The sequence below is a fragment of the Strigops habroptila genome, chromosome 11, assembly GCF_004027225.2.
Source record: "Strigops habroptila isolate Jane chromosome 11, bStrHab1.2.pri, whole genome shotgun sequence".
In the NCBI taxonomy this organism is placed as follows: Eukaryota; Metazoa; Chordata; class Aves; order Psittaciformes; family Psittacidae; genus Strigops; species Strigops habroptila.
Genome location: NC_046360.1, coordinates 7,788,778 through 7,814,403, shown reverse-complemented (window position 1 = coordinate 7,814,403; position 25,626 = coordinate 7,788,778). Strand labels below are relative to the sequence as shown.

At 44.6% G+C, this 25,626-nt stretch overlaps 1 protein-coding gene across 12 annotated transcripts in view; it reads right to left on the bottom strand.

The window, feature by feature from the left end:
* Positions 1 to 25,626, bottom strand: part of FBRSL1 (fibrosin like 1) — a 533,264-nt gene that overhangs the window by 19,759 nt on the left and 487,879 nt on the right. For 5 of the 12 annotated variants that reach the window (XM_030501688.1, XM_030501689.1, XM_030501691.1 and 2 more), the window contains 3 exons: positions 7,137 to 7,533; positions 5,315 to 5,568; positions 788 to 1,023 (listed from right to left, as the gene is read on the bottom strand). In XM_030501688.1, coding sequence (XP_030357548.1) covers positions 788 to 1,023; positions 5,315 to 5,568; positions 7,137 to 7,533 — 887 coding nt within the window. Of the gene's footprint in view, positions 1 to 787; positions 1,024 to 1,114; positions 1,276 to 5,314; positions 5,569 to 7,136; positions 7,534 to 25,626 lie in introns of all 12 variants that reach the window. The other 7 variants (XM_030501690.1, XM_030501687.1, XM_030501692.1 and 4 more) reach the window with 2 other exon arrangements.

Genomic DNA, 25,626 nt, shown 5'->3' with positions numbered 1-25,626 from the left:
GGGTTGTTTCTACATTTTGGACACAGCGTGAAACTGAGAGGGGGAAAAAAGCTAAATCTTGTTCTTTCAATTTCACAGAGTAATTGCCAGAAATGGCGAGAGTGCGTTTTAAAGCACTGACAAAATCCATTTGTGGCAGACCTCTAACAATTCTGTAACAGCTGCAGCAAAGTCCCACTGTGTTACAAGCAAATTCAATGGTAAAACGCTAACGCTTATGACATGGCCAGGAGGATCTCTCCTGCAAGAAGAACCAGCCCACACAAACCAGTGCTTGTTGATGTAATCAAATAATAAATGCCAAAATTGATAAAGATTAGGGAATTAGGAGGAAGAGGGACAAAACTTGTATCAGATGAGATGCTGCACTATGGTGAGAGCTCTGGGTAAGCAAGTATGGTCTGCCCCACAATGAGCAGTTGTGGGGACTGCGTTTGGTACCCCAGAGGCTATTGGTTTTCTGGTGTTTTGGTGTGTCATGGCACCGGGCTCTAGGAAAGGAAGAATAGAAATACGCAGCAGGACACATGAAAAGGGAAACTAAAGGGACTCTGGACTTGTCTCATGGGTGCGCTAAGTGCTCATGGTAGCAGCGTAGGGGACCCAGAGACCCGATGTGGAGGCTCTGGATGGAAAGGGGGTCCCTTTGGGAATGCTGGGCCTGTCTGCCCAGGCCTCCAGGTCAGAAGGGCAGGGACAGCACGCCTGGCTGAAATGCAGAGGAGTGGGTTTTGTCTGACAAGAGCGGGTTAGGCTTTTTGACCAGAGATGCTCTACTTATCCTCACATTTTGGGCTGGGGTACGCACCATGGGAGGTGCAGAGGGCGGCATGAGCGGCGTCTGGGGCAAGCTGGATGGAAAAGGAGTGAATGTGTGCTGGTGGGTGTGTTGGTGCTGATGCGTGTGTTGGTGCTGGTGAAACTCCGCTCTCAGCAGCGGCACCGGGCCAAGTGAGGCAGCGGCCCGGTCCGAACTCTGAACCAAAAACCGGTTGTTCAGCTCTTGCCTGAGCAGTTCGTGATCTAGAGGAGAGAGAGAGAGAAAAAAAAAAGACACAGAGGCCCGTGGGCCCGTGAGTACCACAAAGACGGAGGAGAAAGAGTCAATATTCACCTGGCATTCCCTGTTTCTGCAGGTCATGCTGTGGTGGTTTTCTACGTGAGGACTCATTGGTGGAGGTAAGAGAGATGCCTGTGACAAAGTACCAATCAGAATCCCCGAATGAGGCTGGCAATACATGATTGGTTGGTTGAATGATATCAACAGGCTGGTATCTAAAGACAAGAGAGAACACCATGAGTCATCACAGCAGAAAACATCACGGGGGCTCAGCAAGCACCGCCCGCCGCCCCCCAACCCGCCCCCCGCGCGGCTCCCGACGGATGCTCCTCCTCCTCCTCCTCCTCCCGGCCAATGGCTCCGAGGTGCCTCTGGGAATGGACCTCGCAGGTCTGGTCTCGCGGCCGCGGTGGCCGGACCTTCCCGCACCAGCGAGATGCTGGGGAGCGCCCTCGAGGACAAAGGCTCGCTTTAAAATGAGTAATACTGACCTGTTTCCTTTGGAGGGGTGAAAGGCGGAAGTGTACACGTACGCTGAAAACGGAGGGTGGCCTAATGCATGTGTTAAACTCTAACACATATACTTAAGAGGTAAAATTTTGGCAAGATCTACAACGCAGTGAGATAACCATGGATTTGGGTGGCTGGAAACTACCTGCTTGGCCTGTGTCATCCTCCTCCTTCTCAGCCCCAGGACATGCATACAGTGATCAGGAACATCCATCCTGCAAATTTAGGCCTTCTTTGGGTTTTTTTGAGTTCCGAAATACTAAGCAGTTGTTTCCTCAATTTCTAACAGGCTATAATTGTAATTTTTTGTCCTTGCCTCCAGGCTTTTCTCCTGTGAGAAAATAGGAGGAGGATCATTGGGAAGAGGAGAAACATTGAACTGGCTCAAGGTTGCAACAACTGCAGAAACAAAATGTTGCACCATATGACATGTGGCCTCTTCTCAGCATCTTCCTCTGGAAGAACAACTAGCACTGAATTTGATGTGGTTTAGGGCAGTGGAAGATACCAGCACTTCAGAAACGATGTGACTGAAGACTATAAAGACAAATTCCAAAGTCCACTTCCCCAAAATGTCAGCCGGTATCAATTAAATCCATCTGGGATTTTGCCAAAGAACTTCAAACAGGAATCAGCAACCAACATGTTATGTATTTTCTAAGCTGAGAGTAATCTGTGTCACCAGCTGTGGATGACATCCACCCAGTCCTGACTGACCTATTTGCTTCTAAATTTACATGAATCCACTTCTTCCAGTATAACACCCCTTTTTAAACTACAGCAGTGAATATAAAAGAGGTGAAAGAATACATGTGCTTTGAAGTTTTATTTCCTGTTCTACAGCCATTTCTTTAATTTTCTACAGTAACATTAGAAATGTCTAAATCTATCACCTTCTGAAGTGACATGGTTAGGATCTTTAAAGACAGGCACTCTGATGGGGAACTTCAAGGTCTCTACTACCACTTAGAAGCCTACATCCTATTAAAAGTAACTTCTGAACGCAAATTTTAGATGCTTTTCAGTAATAAATGTACTGCTAAGAGCAGCTCCTGTGTACTGCTACGATCTTTATAATAATTAATATAAAAGCAGAATGTATATATACTTGTGATACTAAAGCCTAAGGCACTGGAGCAAAAGAGCCTACAATAGAGCAAGCAAACAGGAAAAAAAGATAACTAGGCTTGAAAGCACTTAGGTCCAAAATCTAACCTCTTTAAAGAGTATGAGTATTATTTCATATGTGTGTGTGTTTACGCATTTAAATCTGGCATGACTTAAAGAAACTGAATCCTTCTGTTAGCATCAAGATAATCCACTTTTCTGGAGGGAGAGATAAAAGCGAGTTGGCAGTTGTAAGTGCTCTGATATCCAATTTCTTTAAGAGACTTGAAGTCAGACTGATAGATTTGCAGCTGGCTCCAGCCCATAGCCCTGTACCACAGCTTTGGCCTTTGTCAGGAGAAGAAAAGGCCTGGAGATGTTTGGACAAGTGTGGCACTTGGAGAGGTGGCTGCTTCATAGGAAGGACTGGACTGCAGAGTAGTAACCAGCTCCATGAGGGGCTCTGGTCAATGTCAAGATCAGAACTGAGTTCTTGTGCCTGCCAGTGACGCCTTGTCCACTGGGTCTGGCTATGTAATAACACAACTAGGAGCAGAGCAACTGAGCAGCCCTTTGAAAGCCCAAACACTACTGTTCTGTGGGCACACATAAGGTGAGCATGGCAGAAAAAGGTCAATCCTGCTAATGTTGCTACATATCCTTAAGTGCAGAAGAGAAGATCAAGACCGCTGTTTCCTCTGTCTATCCTACATGAGGGCCAGCCTCAGAGCCCTTGAGTAGAGGGCAGCAGCCCACACAAGGGTTGCTCCTAAGTTACTTGTATAAGCTTTAGGTTTCAAAGGGAAGAAACGCCACCAGAAGTATATTCCTGTTATTCAAAGACCTGAATTTGAATCAGTGAATGCAGAAGCTTTGAGCTCTGCTTCTTTTCTCAGTAACACCAACAAGTGTGTCAAAGGAAATTTAAAGGAAGAGCATATTTTCCTCCAAAGTGGGGGAAGAAAAGATGACAAGGAGACTTCAAAGGGCCATACCCTCTCTTGATGGCTTTTCTAAGCTGTGCTTTTACTGAGAGCACACATACACTCGAATGGCGCAGCAAGGACTATGCTGCTAGAGGCAGTTGGATCCTAGCTCTTCAGGGCTGCTTAGCAATATTGTTTGCTTTTAAGAAACTTTTATGGGAATGACAACAGAAGCTCCTGGCTCTGCAGCACTCTGTATTGATTTTATGATGTGCCAGTTTGCAGGCATTTCATATAATGCAGACAAGAGGCATTTCACTGTCTGCAGGGTTAGACGCCCAGACCTTTCTCTCCACTAACTTAGGCTTCTCCTGCTTAAATTGCAGGAGAAATCCTTTTAGTAGGAGCAAGACTGTTACCGTTTCCTGGCAAGCTGCTGAATGTGAATAGGTCACTTGATCTTGCACCTCTTGAAGTTAATGGTGAAAACATACTTGCTTCCAGTGACTGCAATATCACGCTTTTAGTGAGTGCACTGCTATTTCCTTTTGCAGTACTTTCAAAGCCTCCATCACAGTAGTCCTTTGCCTTAAACAGGGGAAGCAATGAATAGGTCTCCCACAGTGCTGCCAACATCTTCCCAGCCATGTGGTTGAAATTCTAGATGGTGCCAGGGCCTGTGAAAGCCAGCAGCTTTGGCCTATGTGGTCCTGTTTCTGGCTAGGAACCCACGGCACTTCTGTCTATCATCATTCTGAGAGCTCGCTTTGGACGAATTCACATGTTTCTTTCATTTAAGGAAGCAGTTATAAATAACGGGACATTATTTAGCTCCTGGAAAAAAAAAAGGGGATGCAAGGCCATCACATTTTTCCACAGCAAATCTGCCCTCTCCTTATTCCTTTAACTGGCTTCATAGGAAACAAGCGAAATGCTTGTCCTGTTTAAATCCCTGCTGAGTTAGTTGTGGAGTCAAATGCCAGATCAAAAGGAGGCCCCAGCAAGTCAAAGTTGCAGGGAAGTCTCCAGCTGCCAGGGTCTCTTCCAGGGACAGCTGTAGGCTAATGGATAAGCTATAAACAGGGCATTTAGGGCAGAAGTGACAATAGACTAGGGGCCAGGGTGAACAAAGGAAACTTTTAAAGGGCGCAAAGATAGTGAGAGCTGAACAGCAGAGCTTGTCAGCTGAGCTCTCTGCCGTAGACAGAGAGGCCAAGGAGCCACAGGCACACAGAGAGCTTGTGCTGCTTGTCTAAGGGGGGAGTAGATGTTCAGTTTTAACAGCTTTCTGGGATGATCAGAAAGTTTTTTCAAGTCATTTCTAACAGCAGAGCTTTCATTAGTGGGAACAAAGAAGGGGAGAATGGAAAACTGTACATCAGTCCTTTGTTAACATAAAAAACGTCTGATGACTGTGGAATGCCACAGTGGACAACTCATGCCTTGAAAAGGAAATGTTTTGGTTTGGTTTTTTTTTTTAATTTGTTTTGAAGACTTCTTATAAGAAGCTACAGTGCCGTCTGTACAATCTCTCATCTGGTAAAGCATGTCCAGGTCTCCTACCTGTTTCACAAGCACTCCCAGTTCCAGCACACATTGCCTATGGAGGGGTCTGCGTCACTTTATGTTACCTGCCCACCAGCCAGCCCATCTCTCAACACCCTCCAGTGCATGCACAGCAGATGAGCCCTGGAAAAAGAAGGGAACCTACCTGCAGGGTGACCTGGTATCACGAGGCTGTTGGTAGGTAACGCTGGTGGAGGTGGCAGCGTAGGTGGGGTGGCGAACATGGCCGGATGGTGCTGGTGCTGGGTCTGCGATCTGAGAGAGAAGTGCGAGGTAGCAAGATTAGAGATGGAGAGGGGCAGAGCTGGGCCGGAGGAATGGTGCGGAGGAATCTGGGGCGACAGGGGAAGGTGCTTCGGGAGGCTGATGCTTGTTGCACTGCTAGCACTGCTGCTCCGGCTGCAGAGAGAAAAAGATGGGGAGGAAAAGAAGGGAGAGAGAAAGACAGAGAGTGTGTTACAAGACAAGACTGAAACTGTGCAAGAAATATACTACCAGAAACAACACAACAATGTAACCCTGACCTCCCCAAGCTTATGTTTGTGTTTGAAATGGCAGTGGTGACGTTAACAAATCTCAATGAACTTCTCCAGAAGGGCAGGATGGGGCTTGGGATCTCTGGAATGACGTTTCCTCTGGTACTTGAACAAGTTACAATCCTCAGAGCTATCTATGAGATACTGATGAAGGCCACAGAGGCAGCTGAATTTTCCACCTTTATTTAGCCTCTGATGACCTTGCAGTGGCCATGTGCGTCCTTGTGATCATACGATGCAATTACTCCAATTCCTTTTTCTGTGGCTCTGGGTACACACAGTTGCATAGCGTGAGTGACTTTGGGACCAAGTTGTATTTGCTGTGCATGCTGTGTAGTTATATTCACAAGCATGCAAACACACATCATGTTAATAATTTTTTTATAATAATTTTGTGTTTTACCTCTTCTTCTACTATTATTACTCCACTGTGAGTGATCTAAGTTTTGTGGGGTGAAAGGCACTACCACTGCAGTTATTATTCAGTGTGATTCCCACCACCGCAATTATTTGTTGTAATCTAACCTCTGAGGTATCTTGAATAGTTTGCAATATTATTAATCATTTACGCTGTGGTGGCATTTACAGGGTAAAACCACAACAAAACTTAAGTATGCGGGATACTATGAAATACATATTAATGGCAGCTCTCTATATTCATATTTTGACCCTTGTGCAGCCAAATATTATGTTTTAAATCAGTTTTGTCATCTTGTTTAAACCAGTGTAGTTCTGGTTTGGGAAGCAAGGTGTGTTTTGTGTACCAGCATAAAGACTATACAGGTTCCAGTTGACTGGCTAAAGTCTTCTCTAGAAATGTTCTATCCATACCATTTTCACCCATCCTACTTACTGGATGGAGGCAATTTAAACAGCGAAGCTAAGCCTCCTTCTAGATCTGAACGTGTCAGATTAAAGCAGATTTCTCAGCCTACACGGAAGCCTTGTTCTAAGGGACACAGAATTTTCCAATATAGATATCCCTCTTTTGATGCTGGTGAACAAAAAAAACCTGTGATAACCATGAACAAACCTACTTCAATGGAAGTCTTTCTTAATATGAAACAAGGGAGTTGCTCAAACTCAAACCACTTTAAATTTCTAAGGCAGGAATTCGCCAGCTTAGCCAAGACAGTGTGACACTCCACTGGAAACTGGACATAAAGGTGCAACCTTAACCACGTGTAACCTCAGTTACACGTCTTTCTCCTAGAAAGGGAACATTTATCACCATATTTCAAACACAGTTATCCACCACTGCTGGAAAATCCAGCCTGTGGAGTCAGAAAGTCTAATATCTAAAACCTGCAGCATCTTACACAGATAGCAAGAGTGCTCGTCTTGCCTCTCAAAAATTTCTAACCCATTTGAAACAAGCTTTAGCCCAGCAGTAGGATAAATCTAGGCGACACGAGTATCCCTTTCCCATACCTGATATTATTGAGTCCGTTGTGGGCCACCTGGTGATGCACTTGGTAGTTGAGAGGTGGAGGGATGTGACTCGGAGGCTGGGTCCGAAGCTCTGGTATTAACTGAGGCTGCGACTGCGGCCGAGGTTGAGGTTGTGACTGTGGCCGAGGCTGCGGCTGAGGCGTGAGCCTTGGTGGTGCTGGTGCTGAAATCACTGGCTCCTTCTTCAACAGTGGGCTTGCTCTGGCACTTGACGTGGGCGCTGAGGAAGTAGAAGTCACAACGGCAGCTACTGGCTGGGGGCTGGGGATAGGCAGGGCGAAGGGCACGTCGGTGCTCAGTTCCCGGCTCCGCTCTAGCCCAGACACCTTTGGGACATTGGCTGCTTTTGCTTCTGGCTTGTCATTCAAGGTGGGACCTTATAGGGCAACGAGAAAAAGAACAAAGCGCATGCTGAAAGGTCTGTGTCTGTTTCTCTGCTTGGTAGAACATATGCCTGAGAAAAAATAAGTCATGTTTCAGCTCGTGGGAGCATCGTGGGAGCACTGCTGCTACAAGATGGATGTGTGTTTCTGTGTCTGTCCTTCCGCTGTCCTTGACTGGCCGGTCTACAGTACTCGTTAGCGTGTAAGAGACTTAGCTGTCGTTAAATGAATGCATACTACAATGAATATACAGCTCTGTGACTTCTACAGAGACCCAAGGTTACCTGCAGTAGGAGTATGAATGTATCTCAAGTTACTGATACAGCTATTTCCTGCTCAGTCCAAGTTTTAAGGCTGATAATGAGCTCACAAACACCGACCTGATCATGAAGACATTTCATTTTCTCAACACTCTTTCAAGGTAATCTACAATGTGTTTAGGCTCAACTCCAGCTACAACGCACTGAGACCCAAGCACTTATCATTCATGATAACCTCATATGGCCTCTAGAGTGGAGGCTACCTGGAATCTTCATGTAGCAAAGGATGGGACAGTTCTGCAGCAAAGCCACGACATTGCTGCTCCCTGGCCACACGCTTGTTTGGAAGAATGGAACAGAGAAGGCTGAAAAAACCCAGTCAGAAGTGCAGTGAGCAGCCAGGTGTAGTCCTGCTCACCCTAAGTATTGCACGCACCTCTATGCACAGCATACTAAAATTATCAGGAATGCTGCAACCTTGCAAAATACGATGAGAATTCCATATGGAATTACTCAGTTTACGATGCCAATTATTTCCTTTTTTTTTTTCAAAATTAAGCTAAACAAAGCAGCCTGAAGGGTTAAAAGGCTGGAAATAAAAAAGAGAACAGGGAGGAAAGGAGAGATATTTCATATCAAGCAGTATCCAAAAGGTCAAAGACAACTGAAAGGATCAACATGAACATGATTCAACTCCCACTGTGACTCCCTTTTTGACATTATCTGTGTATCCTTTTGTGCACAAATACCCACAATTACAAGACAAGCTGTTCATGGGTTACAAGAACCAGTGTTGTTTCACATGCATACACCCCACCACCATGCACACACAGCACTTCAATCTGACTTTCAGGACACATGCTCCTATTGTCCACCAAAACGTGCTGGGGGCTGTCTGCGTTTCACTGGCTTGCAGACATCCAAGAGATGCTACCCACACTCATTAACATGCTCCCAACACCCTCACAAACAAATTCCACCTTTGAAATTTTCCCGTCTCATCAAAGGACTGAGCCAGTTCCTGATGTAGGAGGTGTGGAAATAACACACAACACACACCACGAGCTAATTCTGGCCGTGCAGATGCTCTAACCAGGCGTTTGCGAACACAGCCTAAGTGAGGCCAAGAGTCCTCACTGCTGCCGCTTGGGTGACTTGAGCACCACCATGCTGGTGTTAGGTGAGAGGAGGACAGGGATCAATCAGAGCCTGTAGCACACCCGCTTGCTTTCTGTACAGAAAACGCCTGTGTGGTGATGGCATCTCCCTCCCTGAGATAAAAGGCAGTTTCCCACACTGCTGCTGGGTCTGCTTGCACACTCACCATTGCACCATTCCTTTCATCAATCAATCAATCAATCAGTATAAATTCAGAACGTGAAAAAAGAACGAATGGAAACATATGAACTGTATTTACCAGTTGAAGATGGCTGAGAACTTACGGCCTGAAACTCACAAATAACAGGAGCAGAAGCCTTTCTGAACATCAGTGCTTTGGCTGGAAGCAAGTACAATCAACCGTGTTACCTTCCAGCACCTTATACATCTTCACAGGTTTGACACAATGTCTGGAGGTCCTAAATTATTTCCTACAACAAAGATAAGGCTAACTCTTGTTTCAATGAATTTCTTCTTCACATATGAGTTCATGCATCACAGGTACCCTGGTTTTGAGATGTAACTAGACTTGGTTCCAATGTTATTTAAAAGTGTCAAAGAATTTATTTCTAAAATATATGTCTCATTGCTCTTGTGCACCATTATTTTTTATAATGCCACCTATGTTTGTAAATTTTCCTCAACTGAAAAATTGTCATTGACTAGAAATTGTGTTTCATTCCTGATTTGTTCATAGGTTTCCCAAGAGCCTAGAATTTACCCCAGCGGTAGGACAAAGATGACACGAGTATCCCTTTCCCATACCTGATATTATTGAGTCCATTGTGGGCCACTGGTGGTGCATCTGGTAGTTGAGAGGTGGATCCCACAGCTGTCGATCCCACTGTTTTTCAGTAACTACCCATTAAAAGCAATTTGGTTTAATTCCTGATCCATTCATAAATTTCCTGAGAGCCTATTAGTTCTTTCCATCCAACAGGCCTCTTCCAGTTAAACTTATTGTGTAATTATAGACAATGTAGACTACTGGTGTATATTCAAAACATACTGGCATCACAACAGTTAGTTGAGTATAAAATCAATTAGATTCAAAACAAATCAATAACGTCCTGCATTAAAAGCAGCTGTTTGACCAGTGTTACGTACAACTATCGATTCCCTGTGGTTTCTGCACTAGTTTTCATTTGCACTTTTCTCCAAGCAAAAGCTCATGCTCCCTTGCTGACTGCACTGACCACCAGCCTGGTTGTATGAGTTGGTACTAGGGGCACTGACTCATTTCTGCTGCCAACTTGCATCTCTCAGGTTGCAGTACTGAAATGTTCTTGCGTTCATTCTTGACAACAATGAGAATACCCCAGCGCCTTTTCTCCCCCTCTAGAAAAGCTACAGGCATGAGTGTGAATATCTTCTCTCTTTTTGTAGCCACACTGAGCAAAAAGCAGAATCACTGAGAAGGGAAAGATACAGTGTGAATTCATAGGCAAGCATGGGGAAGCATGTGAGAGACAGCAAAATCCTCAAGCCACCGCAGCCACCACACAGGAAGGATGGTGGGTGAATCCTGATGTTTTGGTGATTTTGCTGTTTCATCTTCTGATGGCTGCGGTGCAGTACAAGAGAGAGAAGCTACTTCATGTGGCTGACTTGAGGGTGAACTGCAATAGGTGAAGGGAAGGGAATCACATGTGAACAAAGGCAGGACAAGCTTCTTTCTTTGATTTCTACCAACACTTATTTCTAACTCTTCAGTGCCTGTTTCCAATACCCACTCAGCAGCTAATCATACCCAAGAGGAGTATTTTCCCTGTGCAACCAAAGACACAATGAATTTTGAAGGCTATAATTACCTCAAGGTTTCTTAGGTACTTAACAAGATCCTTATCATGATACTTATCACAAAAATCTACAATTCAAGACTTTCTTTTCCATTCACATGGAAGTCTCTGAGCTACCTTCCCTGAAATCCCTCAGGAAGTTAATTTTAATGATTTTAACAAGAGATGTTGCCCATTCTGGTCATGATCTCAAACTCTGCAGTTTCTCTGTAGGATGCTCAACTATCCTCCTAGAGGAACTATACTCTTGTATGCCCAAGCTCCTTCCAACTGACTGAGCTGACTGCTGGTCACATATGGAAATATCCCAACGGAAGAAACCAAATATTCCTTTTTGTGCATGCTGGATCAGGTTTCATCGAGATCCTTCCAGGAATTTCTGTACTTTGGCTCCTCATTTAGCCCTTCTGAGCAGATGGAGCTGAACACAACTGCCCCAACAAAAGCACAGACCCACCAGACCACACCTAAATGTTCTAGAGGCAAAAACACGTTTATTTTTACTAAGTCCTAGAGTAATTTTCATGCTTAATGATAACAGGCTGAGCCAATTTGCCTAAGACTTGACAGTCAGCTCCAATAATTCAACCTTAATTAAACCTGAACGCATGTCAGTTCAGCTCGTCCCTTCACAGGAAATCTGACATTTGCAATGATTCATGTTTCAGCCATGCTACGGGAAGGCTGGATCACATCTGCTGTTCTCCACCATGCAGAGTGCTATGCCTTTTCAGCATGCCAACTTTGTTTATTTTCTAACCAAACACTTTGGACTTCTTCCATTGAGAGGTTTTCTTAAATGAACAGACAGTGAAACATGTCTTGATCTCACAGGGATGAATGATGACTGGGAGAGACAGGGAAGAAAGGGCTGAAACTGCTCTAACAAGAAAAATAACAACAACCTGGGATTAGTAATTCCTGCCTCCTTGATCCACTGATTCGTCACTTGGAGTGTTGCAAAGTTTTAACCTCTCTGTGTCTTGGGCTCCATCCCATTCTAATTTAACTTGGTAAAGATGAAAACTTTTAACAACTTTTAAAAGCACAGAGAGCTTTAGCTACTGCTGCTGTACATCTGTAAAAACAAGAGTTGAAGTTTAAGGGAAACGCCAACTACAGTTGAATTTGCTGCTAAGAGTATGTTTCAGAAGGAGTTACCTGAACCTGAAAGACCATCAGCACGGATCCACCACGAACCTTGTGAATCCAAAATCTGTGATTGAGAGAAACATGCGCTGCCCATCCCCATGGCTGCACAGGGTGACATGCTTGCCAGTGTGTAACTACACAGCATTACAGGCTAAATACAATACAGAAAGTCCCAGACACAAATTAAACCTTTCTGTTACAGGAATTTGCTTTCAAGCTGATTAAGAGTAGCTCAAGTGCAAGGGATTAAACATGTAAAGGCTGCTTTGAGAACTCCAATAAGCAGTTACTGTGTTATACAAACAGCACTTAGGGCATCAGCAGTTCCAGCCCTGCCTCTTACTCTTTGCAAGCGGCTGGTTGCTGCTGAAAGGGCACTGTCAACACACGTACAATGTGATTGGAAATAATCTAATCTTGCTTGCACGCCTTTCCTTTGTCTCTTGAAAAAAAGAAAAGTGGAGTCATTCAGACGTCTTTCTGCAGTCTCCCTCGTTGTATTCAAACAGCAAGGGTGATGGGGTGATGTGAGAAAGAAATTCCTCTCCTACATCCATCAATGACATCTTTACCAATGGCAATTTCCCAAGAAACACAACAACCACCATCTGCAGCCTATCTATCCACCCTGTACAGATCCTTGAAAACAGACACAGGCCAGGCTGGCTATGATGAACCCTGCTCCATATTATAATTCCAGCAGGAAACACTGCAAAAGCATCACCACAGGAATTAAAAGGACATATGTGGCAAGAAGCTGAGTATTTCAAAGTTGGCTGATGAGTCCCAAACATGAATTTCGCACCATCAGCACAGGGAAAGAGCACAGAAGAGCATGATTTTACAGCAAATAGCTAAAGGAGTGTATTCAATGAACTTCAGTAAACCTTCTTTTTTAAAAAAACGGAGCTTTTAGAGTCCTGCATAATGTATTGTGGATATGCAACACATGTAAGCACAAGAGAGAATGAAGCATTTTGCATAGGCAGTGATAGCACTGACACTGGTAGAGTGTTTACAAGTGAAAATCAATATTTAAGCGCTAATTCTTTCTCCCTAGCTGGCTTTTGCTTTTATATAGACTGTTTTTTCACTGCATTTTAGGAGGGTAGCACTGCTTAAGACATGAGGCGGTTAGCTTGGTCTGCCATGGTAAGGCAAACAGAGCTACAACACAGAAGCTACCAAATATATGCGGCACCGAGTTCCTCCACCTATTTTAATGCAAATAAGCTTAAGATAAGAAATAAAGACTTGGGACTTGCACACAAAAACGCTGTCTGGAAGGCTCCATGGTGTGTAACGTGCACCGTTCTTAACATTATGGTGAAGCAAAGGCCAAATTTCCATCACGACAGCAGCGTACTGCACACGTTAGATTGCGTTAAACAAATGCTCTCCTGTAACAAGGTCTCCCCAGAACATCACAGGCCTCTGGTGGATCTTCCACAAATAACTGCAGTGTTTTCTCACAGAGGAAAGTAAGCTGAGAGTAAGCACAAACCCTCACGCCTGGCCTGGAACCTGCGCTGCCGAGCGCAGCGCCTGTGTGCGGGGAACAGGGCTTTGTTCATGGCTTTCAGCAGGAGCTCCTTCCGCACCCCGCTCTGGATCCAGCCCCTATCACTCAGTTCATTTGTACAGAGCTGTCTGTCAAGTCAAACCGTCTTGCCGCAATCTGAAACACCCTCCGAACAGCTGCCACTATCAATTACTCTCCCAGACAGCCTTGACTATCAGAAAGAGAACTGGAGCGAGCACTTGCCAGTTTTAATAAACTGTGTTGCCCAAGTCATTTAACCTGCTAGATTGCTGTATGCTGGGGCTGTAACAAGCCTTCAGCTTTTCAACCTAGAAGAAAGCAACGGTGGCAAAAAGCTGTCAGCTTGGTCCTCAAAATTAACATCCAAGGGTGTCTTTCCCCCCCCTCTCCTTTCTGAAGCACCCAAGTTTAGAAGTAAAAATATCTTCAAGTCATTTTCATAAAGTCATGACAAGGAAAGCATCTCACATGTTTAACACAAAGCCAGCAACTCCCGAGAGTGAAGGCTGACATGCTCCACGAGTTTCATGTTGGGAGCACTCAGAGAGATCTCCTCTCTCCACTCACACCCGTGTGGGCACTCCCCAGCATCAGCTCTGTCCATGTTCACCACCTCAGTGATGACGATGCCACCAAGAGCTTTGGGATGTTCTGATCACTTCCAGGGCTCTGCCCCCGCCACTCCAGCCCGGTTTCTTACACTCAGTACAGTTACAGTTTCTCACCCAACTGAAACACAAGCACGGCCAATTTGCATTTACCCTGGTACTTTCAGGACTGGTAGGAAAGATTACCTAAAGAAACATTTGCTTAAAATTAAAACACTTCCATCTGAATCAGTGTTTTCAGTTTGTGGCTTGTGTATATACCAACATTATCTGTGAATGTTAATCATAAAGAAAAGGTCTGTTGTCATTAGGATTAATTTGCCATACAAATAATAACAAATACTTCCAGTAGAAAGTGTATTGGACCCCACAAATCAAAGAGAACATTCAAAACCACTATGTTAAATGTTTTCCTTAGCCAGCTACATAGATAAGAGCCTTCACTCTGAAAGCTTGCAGCACAGAAAGATTCCACCCCCTCCCGTAGAAACTGAGAGCAACAGCATTAAGACCTATGGACCTGATTTGCTGCTTTGTGGTTCTTTAATGGGATGTTTTATTCCTAGAGATTTGGGAGCTTTCCATGCTCTATCCAGGCATGTTAGCTGTAAGCATGCAAGATGACACTCCAAAGCTGCAGGAGCTGAATGAAAATGGGTGCCAAACACAAGGATTGGGGCCAGAGCATAAGGAAGAAGGATCACCATTCAAATCCCCCCAAAGTAAGTCACACCGCATTTTCCTAGCAATGCTGCTTCTGGCAACATATCAATGCGAAGCTGAAACTGGATTTGCAGCTAAAGCACCTACTGTGGATGCTGGCGTTGTAATGAGATTGAAAGTTTCATACCGGCTTTTAATCTAAGGCTATAATGGTGGATCAAACGCTGCAGGGTTAAATCTCTTCAGCGCTGCTCCTAAGCAGATGCTGGACGCCTGAAAACCAGTGACGTAAGAACCACTCTATTGCTCTGGCCATAAAATGTTAGTAAAGCTTCTTGTAGTTACTACTAAAGGTGTGTTAGTCTTGTATTGTTCTGGGTTTTTTTGCGCGTGATGGCATATTGTACACCTAATCTGAGCGACAGACAAGCAACAAGATAAATAAGCTATCAGAACTTCTCCAAACATGAAAGCAAGAAAGCACAAATACTCAACTCCAGATGTAAGCTTTTAAACAGACAAAACTCCTATATACCAAGGAATCTTATGATTTTAATTAGTCAAACAATGGCAAATAATAAACCATTAAGTACTACATTACAGGAGAAAATGTACTACTTTTGCTGTTTGAAATCCGTATCGATTCCCATCTAGCCTGCGAGTGAGTTATTAATCACTCCAATTAAATCATGAACACAGGTCTTTACGCTGAAATTGAACCCCCACCAACAGATCGATAACTCAAACCTCCAAGAGCAATTACTGCTCAGCATAATAGAGCAGCCTGTAGCAGAGAGCTCCATGCAGACCACAATTCTCTCTGTCACATCTTTCACAGGCAGTGCAAACAAACCGGGGAAAGAAAAGATTTTATAACTATTATTTTCAAAATAAACAGACATCTGCTTAGAGTTACCTAATCTCTCACATCACAGAGGCAGAGCTGCCAAGGTCACATTGGAGACATGGTTACATTTTTTCACAATTTGTTATTCTAGCAAAGCCCTGATAAGATTGAACTATTGAAGTTCACACTCTGGTTTAATTTCAAGAGGTTAAATGCCAAATCCTTTTCTTATTGCTACAAGGAAGGGATCTGCCAGGCTGCATAATACCCTGTGTGGGCTAAGACAACAATTTTGTTTCATCTGCACAGTCTTAGGAAGGTTTGATTTTTCTTTTTTTAATGACATCAGAGAACTCCAAACTCCCAAAGAATCATCCAAAGTAAGATCAGAAAGTGAGACTGTTCCGCAGGAGCGCGAGTGACCTTTCAGACCTTCCAGCCTGAAGAAGTTAAGTCAACGGCTGGCTGAGAAAGCACATTTGCTAACCAAAACCAGGGAAAGGCAAGAAAGAACATTCTCAAACACCAGATCATCTCTGCCGGGAACTGGAGATGATTACCCTAACCAGCCAAGCGTATGCAGGGTCACAGAAATTACCATCTCTGCCTTGGAAGGCAACTGATGCTTGTCCTGATGCAAGGAAAAGAGGAACTGCCTGCGCTCAGGCTGAGTGTTGCCATGGTGCTTAGCTCCAGCTCCCATGGCCTTTCCAGGTGAGAGCTGTACTTCTGCACGCATCCTTGCTTCTCCTGGGTTGGCCCCTTCAAGCAGGCCCCTGAGCACCATCCATCATCCTTCATTAGGGAAGCTATTGGCAGCCAATTAAGTGGTGATGGACCCACACCACGAAGCTAATCAAGATGAGTTCATACCATAGCCTTTAGCCTGCAGGCTCTGGCTCCTGTCTACCATGGGAGTCACATTACTGCTCTTCCCCTTGCTGGCTCACTGTAGATATGTTGAAACAGCCTTGGCCAAGGCTGAGCATACACATGGAAAAACGACACCAAATCAGGCAACACAAGGAAACAAGCAGGTAGAGGGGCAGTGCTCCTGCTGGGATCTCTCCATGGCTTTCCACCACCAAACACACAAGTAGCTTTTATAAAAGGGAGATATTATCTATTCCCCACCACAGCAGAGGCAGAAAGAGCCCAGACAACAATTTTCTTCCTACCTAAAGGTCAGAGATTGTTAATGGAGTTAGAAAGATCAAATCGTGTTGTGATCTCATCTAGAATGTGGTATACACTACTCATGTGAACTACACCAGCTCAAAATCCAACATCCTATACAGATTTCCTGAAAGAGAGCTCATCTCAGGTCTCTAGATGACCATATACATCAAATTCCATGTTAATGGTTGGCTTTCCAAACATTTCTACTGGAAATAGAGAGGCACATAATAGACCCTTTAACACACGCACATCCAAATTCAGCCCCCGGACAGACACATACGGATTTAAACTGGCTTTTCAGGGCAGAGGAGAATGCTGTATAAAACAAAACTCTAAAGGGAAAAAGCCCTCTCTCATTTTCACACCTTCCTGAGTCTCTGGATAAAGATACAAAGAATCACATCTCTCTACTCAAATAAATAAGCAATACTTGGAGCAGAGAATTGAGAATTGCTTGTAACAGTGTGTGGGATCCCCTTTCCCCAGAACTCAAAGGGGAAAGTTCTCTTAGGCTCCTAACTGACACCATTTAAAACCACTGAGCTTCAATGCTGAACAGCAAGGGGATACAGATTTTCTTGAAACCAGGTGTGTTGGACTTGGCCTCCTCAGTTCCAAACATAAAGCAGGAAAGGCTGTTAGACTTCAGCTAACATGAGCAAGAGCAGAGAGTCTTTCAGCTGAAGGCTACTGCAGGTTCTGCTAAAGGCAGATCCTGTTTCATGAAAATACAGTGGCATCGAGCTGGTTGTGCAGCCCAGGGAGCCAGTGAACATCTTCTACAGGACCAGGAGAGAGGGATGTGCAGGAAACATGGCTGCAGAGTGAACTTTTGGCTCCGGTGTCAGAGACTGAAGATGCCACGGAAGAAAACTCACCTGTAGAGCCACAAAACCTGCCCATTCCCCACATCATTTGTGCCTACCAGACGCACTGTTTCAGCACATCATACTATGTTTAGGAGGCTCTGTGCTAAATCCTGCCATTTAAATTTTCAGAGATGACAAAGGCAGCAGTAGTAATTTCTAATGCTTGAAGTCTGCAGTGTTTTGTTGCAAGATGTCAGAAGAGTGCAGAAAAAGACCTGTTGTGCCTGTGTGCAAGACGAAGCTGCTTTTCTGGCCCAGGAGAGTCAGAACTGAAAGATGTAAAAGGGTGGCAAACAGAACTGTTTAGAAACTGTCTCAGTAACTTGACGAACTTCCATACCTGATGTTATGGCTGGAGTTGTGAGAATGGAAATTTCTGCTGCAAAGTGACTTAGTCTCTGCTAAACAGGAACTGAAAGGAGTGACTGACCATGTACAAATTAGCAAAATCCTGTCTTATTTATTTGTTAAGGCCAGCCCACACAGCTCAGTAACACATTAGCACTAATATGCTTATAATTGGGAAAACAACACTTGAGATTCAGTGCTTGTCAAGTGGAGCCAGTGCTTTCCAACCTGCAGCTCCACATACCCTGCAGCCTCCCACTGTCCTCCCTCTCCATCCCCAGACACAAGGAGGCACCTTTCAGGCAGATCCTTCCCTTAGATTTAGTAGCAGCACATTACTACTCTAAACCAACACATACAGTTGTTACCAAATTGCCTCCATTTTGCTGGCAGTTATGCAGTAGCACCTCTTTCCCTGAACTTCCTTGAGAATTTAGGGTCAAAATGAAGACAAACTGGAAGAATTTTCCTACAAGCTCAGGAGCAATAAGGTCTCCCACCTCACTCCTATCTGCCTGGTCAAAACCCAGCTCTTGAGTTGCTGGAATGGCATCTTCAGAAAAATGGAGATATTGAAACTTATCAGACTGAATACATTAGACAACATTTCAAGTTGCATCATGGATAATTAAAATATTTAACGGACAGGCTGCAAGTTGTTAATCAGAGAACGTTTACTTGAACGGTGTGTGCCCTTTGGATTTGGTCCCTATGGCAACCAAATACCCACTCCAAAAGGATGCACTGGAAGAAGCATGTCAGGAGCTGCCTCAATGTTTTAATTCATGGAGTGAGCAATGAATAAATAAAGCTACTGACAAGCACAGTACAGGCAAAAAGGGTTTGTAAACAGCATTAGGAAGCCACAGATGGCCTTTTTCTTTTTAAGATTGAAAAAGTCCACTCTTCCTTTAAACACAGCCGCTATAAAGATCAAGAAAACTGGACTGTGTTGCACATGGGGTGTTGAATCACATCTATTAGCTACTGATAATAAAAGTTTTATGATAGAGAAGCTTTTCTTCAGGTTCTAACTTCTCAATCCTCCAGAAATTGTGATTGTTTCCACTCTCCATATTGGAAGATGTTACCTCTCCTGGCTCAACAGGAGACAAACTTTGAGAACGCAAGAGCATGTGAAGGACAGCTTGGCAGCATGCTCAAGAAGGAAAATGTGAGGGATGATTGGCTTTTCCTTCAAAACAGGAAGAGTGGCTTGGTATGCAATAAAGAAAAGAATACTTCATTGCACTGCAGAAGGCAAACACCTTCAGCATGATCTCAGTGTGTGCAGCTGTGAAGCTCCTTCCAGCTTTCTCCTTTGATGAAGTGTGAATTCTTCAATGGGCAGTAGAAATTTTGGAAACACTTTGGTGCCGGATATGCTTGAGGATCATGTAGGATCTGCCATCTGGTAAGATCTAACAGAGGAACATTGTGTTGTGCACTGCAATGGAATCACGCTCCATTAGTGAAAAAGTACTCTTGCATCTCTTCTTGCATAAGGGTTTATGGCTGTGGAAAGAAACCTTACAAGGCTGGAGGGTGCTGGACTGCTGTGATATCAGCCTGTGTGCGAAAAAAGCCTGAAACAGTAACTCAAGACTTGTAAACCCAAATGTTTGCTCTACTCCTCTTCCTGCTGATTCCTTGGAGTCCCTTTCCACCCACTGCAGCGGCCCTGCAATGACTATTAGACATAAGCACAATTTCTACAAGCTGCTGGTTGTCAAGGCCATGAAAGGCACTTGTGGTTCCAACCTGCATGAGGACTACTCACTGTAGTGAGGGAGAGTCATTCAGCAGAGCATTCATTGAGCCACCAACTGATGTATTTGGTTTTCTTGGTGACAAGTGTTTGCTGGGAGCACAGCAGCACAAGCTCTGTTCTCTCCCTCTTCCCAGGCAGAGCCACAACTCACAATCCCCATATTACTCTCTGAGATGGAATGGAGCTGGCACAACCTCCATCTTAGGCAGCAAACAAGTACAGACTCAGACATCTGTAAGGATAATCACAGGAATTGTTTCATACAAAACTGCTGCACATTTTTATTTCACTATTAGGTGAAAGAAAGAGACAAGTATCGGGGCTTAGCCTGCAGATACTTTTCCAAGACAGTAATTGCTGCATAATTCATATTCTTGTTTTCACATGTTTGCCAAGTGTACCAACAATCCTATTGAATTCACTGTGTATTTTTCCTTCAAGTCCTCTCTATGTCACAGTTCTTCCAAACAGCAGAAACACGAACAAGCAATAGCCCAGTGCTAAGCAGCAACCTGGGTTTAGCAAATTCCTGTAATCCCAAATTCTTGCACATTAGGAGGGGAAAGTGGGGTCCAAGCTAATTCTTTAGAATTGCCACTCCACATCAGCACAGCAGATACCACCTTTCACTCATTAGATCTGTATTTCCCTGCAAGCAGTTCTCTGTGAAGTCAGAATTGAGCCTTCATATCTCTACCCAAAGCCACCTGCTCCCCATCAAATCCAGATCACAGAGGCTGAAGGAATGCTGCCCTCTACATGAGGCAAGGCTCCTAAGTAGAATCATAGAATCATTTGTGCTGGAAAAGACCTTTTAGATTGAGTCCAACCATTAACCCAGTACTCCAAGTCCACCACCAAACCATGTCCTTAAGTGCCACATCTACATGCCTTTTAAATGGTAAGTATTTGTGACAGGAAATCTTGGCAGTTAGAAGCAATTCATAGCTTCTGCACCAGAGAGGCTCATAAAGAAGTGATAGTGATGATGCGGGTCCTCAACTCAGCCTTTCAGCAATGGTTTGAGGCAGCTTTGCTCATATTAAACAAACTGGAGATTACATACTAGGTCCTTGCAGAGAGGGGATTCCTTTTTTTAAGAAATGCATTTGTTCTAATGGACCCCAAATGGTTAATCAATCCAAGGATTACAAATTACATGCCTCATCTCTCAGTGGGCAGAATCCAAGTTCTGGTGCCACTGGTTTTGAGGACACAATATGGTTTTGGTTTTGAGGACAACACTCCAAACTGCCAGCGGCTAGTTTCAGGAACCACCTCCTCCCACATTAACGTATTAATTTGCAAAATCTATCACATATGTTGCGTGCAAACTGACTGAGAGTTTGTTTCAGCTTTGACAGCTGAAGAGCCTCTAGCCCAAATATCTGAAAGTAATAAAATCCACACCATCCTCCCGATTCCTCACCCTAACCGTGAATTGACTTATATTTACTTTGTGTTATCAGTAGTAGGGAACCTACACAGATATGTAACCACAATTACAGACAAAACAGAAGGGGTATCAGTTTCTAACATGTCTTTATTTTAGCTTCCTTCTCCCTTGGCTTGAAGTAGGGTGACTAATCCTACATCTACTGTTTCGCCTTTCCAATGATTTTCTGCTCTAAACAAGGGAAATGGGAAGCCCTGTTCAGCTCTCAGATGCAACTGTAATGAGGAGGACAGATGAAGCTGGAGAACCAAGGACCCTTAGGACTGGGGCAGTGCACTGCAGAGCAGAGCAAACCTGTCTGGCTGGGCTGCTGTGCACAGAACACTGCAGAGCATCCGCATCCCTCTGCCCTGCTTTCTTGCTTTCCCAGCCACATCCATTGCAGTTTTCTTGGGTATATAACCAAATTGCAACAGCGTCTCTTCAGCTTATACAGAGGCATGTGCTTGTTCCCAGGAAATGGCAAGCTGTACAAGTGGTCCATGGTTGTGGACCTCACAGTGGGATAATTGTTACATGAACCCCCAAGCAATAGTGTTTTTGTTACAGGATATGCCTACAGCTAATGGAAATGACGAGACTATCACACCCTACCTTATGATCACTCCACAAACAGAAATTAGGCCAGAAGGGACAGAGCACCCATTATTTCATATATAGACATGTGCAGCAAAGACAGTAGGTGTTCCCGTGATTTTTAAAACCTTCTGCCCAGCCCTTTGGCAGGCAGGCAGGCTCAGAGCTGGGCTGTTCCCACAGACCTTGAGCTCCCCAGAGCTTTCAGGCTGCCGGAGGCTCGGGGTGGCTGCTCTGAATGGCTTCTTCCCATTAATTCATTAAAATCAAGGCCACATTTTCCTTACGCAAGGTGCTGCACGTTTCTGAAAAATCCCATCCTCTTCCAAGACCAAACACAACCAAGAGTGGCAGGAAGGAAGCAAGGATATTTCCTGTCATGAAAGGAGGAAAAATGCACAGAGGGAGCAGTCAGCCTCTCTGATGCCACACCACATCTCCGGGGACTGAATCTTTGCTGCATCCACAAGATAAATCCACCTTCTGCTCCTCTTCCCACAGCAGCAGAAACAACTCCCCTGTTACCAGTGCTGCATGCCAGTAAAGGTCTCCCTTTTTCTTCCTTGTGTAAGGCATTTCCCACCCCTTTATTTTATAAATTATCAGAACAGACATTTAAATGTTCAAGAGTAATCTGAACAGAGTATTCATGCCTTGGGCATTTTTATGCTCTACAAGGAGAGAAACAAAAAGGACTCATTTAATACCTCCCTACAGCATTCCCTGTTCCTGCTCTTCCCTTGTGAATCTCCGCAGGCAAACTCTCAGCAGTTCAAGGCTCCTGCAATATCCCAGCCCTCCCCTCTCTCCTTTTAAGAGCAAGATGGGCTGTTAATACAGACCTCGCTGGCTGACTAGAACAGGTGGTGGGAGTCCTTTAAAGGAGAGAAAAATCATTTGTAACTAATAAAAAGAGAAGAAAATTCATATTCCCACTGTTCTATTAAGCACCCGCAGGAGTCATTCGGACCATGGCACATCTGCCGCTTCCATGTGCTTCTGTGACTCCCTTGGCACCCCAGCACCGGAGCTGTGAGACAGGTGGGATGAACGGCCCCTGTGCATGTGCACCCTCTCCTCCTGGAATGTCAAGGAGCGGGGTGGCTCTGCCTGCTTTATGGGGGATTTTACTAACGCTGTATCAGTCCCAGAGCTTGATGGCCAGGGGCTGAGCCTGTCTTCTGCCCAGGGTTTTGAGATCTAACTTTACAAAACCAGAGAAGCCTCTATATTCTCCAACAAGACAGAAACCATCCAATGTTTGAACAAAGTTTTGTACTAGATCAAAAAGCTAGACCTGCAAAACCACCCTTGGGGCTTTGCTTTTGTTCTTTAACAAAACCCTCCCCTACAATAACTTTCAGATTCTCAGCCTCAGAGAGAAACATCACAATATGCCCAGGCTAATAATATACCTTAATCTCTTGCCTTATAATTGTCATGTAAAGAAGTGTAACTAGGAAAGGACCCCCAGGGCACAGCTGGCCAAAGCTGGGTTTGCTGTGTGGCACCTGGAGATAGCAGCTCTCCTATAAGGGAACTGGGGAGCCCTGGGGACTGCAGCTTGCTCCCACCTCCCCTTTCCAGCTGCGTCGTCCACCTTTCTTCTTCCCTTATTGCCAAAACTGAAGAAGCGAGAGGTGACAAATGGGAAAGGCACAGCCAAGACTTGAGAATGATAATTCAAAGCACTCCTGCTGCGCTCCGAAGTGCTGTTATGGCTGCTCCCAGTGTGCAGGGAATTAGAATATGGTCCCAATCCAGCTAAAAGTAAAGGAGGCAGAGAAATAGATGTGCTTTCTGCAGAAACCTCAGGTACTGCTCCTTTTCTGTATTGGCAAGCACAGGGTACAGAAAGATCCATAGCTAAGAGCAGATGCTGGAATCCAGGTTTATCTGGATGTGATCTAAGGGATGCTTTGCTATGATGTAGCCAATGCAGTTGTTAGTTCAAGAGTTAAAAGGATATTTCTTCCTATAGAGGAGGACCAGGAAATTAAACCTGGACTTCTCTCAGATCTCTTTCCTTTCTCATATGGGCTTCTCTCCACAAAGAGGGGGTGGTGCTGGGCTGGAATAATCTCCAAATGTGACTTCCCTTTCCTTCACAAGTAATTTAGAGAGAAAAAGGTCTGAAGTCCCCGCAGTCTTCAGATACGCCACATTCTGGAGCTCTGGGCTTCTCCCATATTCTTTGTTTCTCTGTGTCAATTTCGCCGGTTCACAACCTGCACTGAAGTCATTTCAAGATGCACATGCCCACCGGTCCCCATGCACAGCAACTGGCGATGTCTCCATCTACGTTTGGAGACACGTTATCACTGAACAGTTTTCCAGCAGCCATTCCCACAACAGTTCCAGAAAGTCTATTTAGTTTTTAAGTCTACAAAACCTGGCATACGCATTTACCAGCCTGAAACACCACTGCAGTATCTACATCCCTTCCAAAGAACCACAGAAACATTTATCACTATATGATCCAGCTCTAGTCACATACCAGCACTGGCATCCTGGAGAGGGACTGCATCACTAACAAGCACCCGTCTCAGGCACTTTTGGAGTATTCACCATGTTGTGGCTGCACTGAATTAGTTTCTGACCAGAAAAGGGAACACTTTCTTCAATCACACTGTAGAAATGTTTTCCTTACGGCCAAACTTTAGAAATATTCTCCACCCAATATTGAGGTTAGTTTCTCTAAAAGCTGAAGATCATAAAGTAGCCACGTGTTTAAACAAGAGGTCATTATCCACCAGCTCCAGGGTTCAGCGCAAGCTTCTCAGCAAAGAGCAATTTGAAAATAGAGCTGTTAAAGCACTAACAGTAATTTAGAATAGTTTAAGTTTCTGTTCTAGTGATTTTTCTGGCTAAGATTCACAGGGCTATCAAATTAGCATCTGGGTATCTTGTTGAAGGGAGTAAAGTCAATAACCTAACAGACCCATTCCGTTTCTCTTTACTGCTGCAATTGTGTGACTTCACCGATACTCAGACCTGAAGGCAAAGGACACACGGACAATGCCCTGTGACAGGTGCCAAGCCCCTGTTTAGTGTGTCATACAGCACAGTCCAACAGATGAGATCTGTGAAACAGCAGCCAGAAGGAACTGGTTCTACTCAAGATGCCGTAACACCAAAGGTTTAATATTAACTTACTGGTTCCCACCACAATTATATGAAGGGAGATTTTTCAAAGTGTAAAGTCAGCAAGAGATTGAGGGTTTGACCCAAACCTTTAAAAGCCTTGTAACCACACAGTCTATGGGCATCATAACCTGGAAACTTTTCAGGACCAACAACAGCTGCAAATAACATTTGTTATTTAAATAAAGGTACCCTATTAACTCCGCAGAGAAATCTGCTTTACCCAATACCAACCTCTCAGTCTCTCTAGCTTCATCTACCCAACGTGATGAGAAGCTCCTCCTTGCCTTTCCCTCCTCTCCCTCTCCGCCTCCGGACAGTACATCATTTCCAGCATGGGTTTGTGCTACACTAAGGCTCCACGTCGACAGATTGGTCAAACCCGCAGATGGAAGGAAAGACGCCTTTCCATCCCCACCTCTGGAAAGACGCAGATGTGGTAGGAAAAGCCTTCGTTCCCTTTGAAACCCGAGGAGAACAGATGAGCAGCACATTTGAAATTAATTACAGCAAAACCTACTGCATTGTTCTCTCCTCCCCTTCCCTTTTCCCCTGACCCCCTCACTGCACAGCTTTCACTGAAACCTCTGTGGCGGGTGTATTTTCCTGAAGTTGCCAGGGCCAGAACGGCACAGCTGAGACATTCACAGAAGTCAAAGAAAGTGCAGACCCAGGTTAGTGCACAGGGGTACAACAGTTCCTTAAGAGCAAGC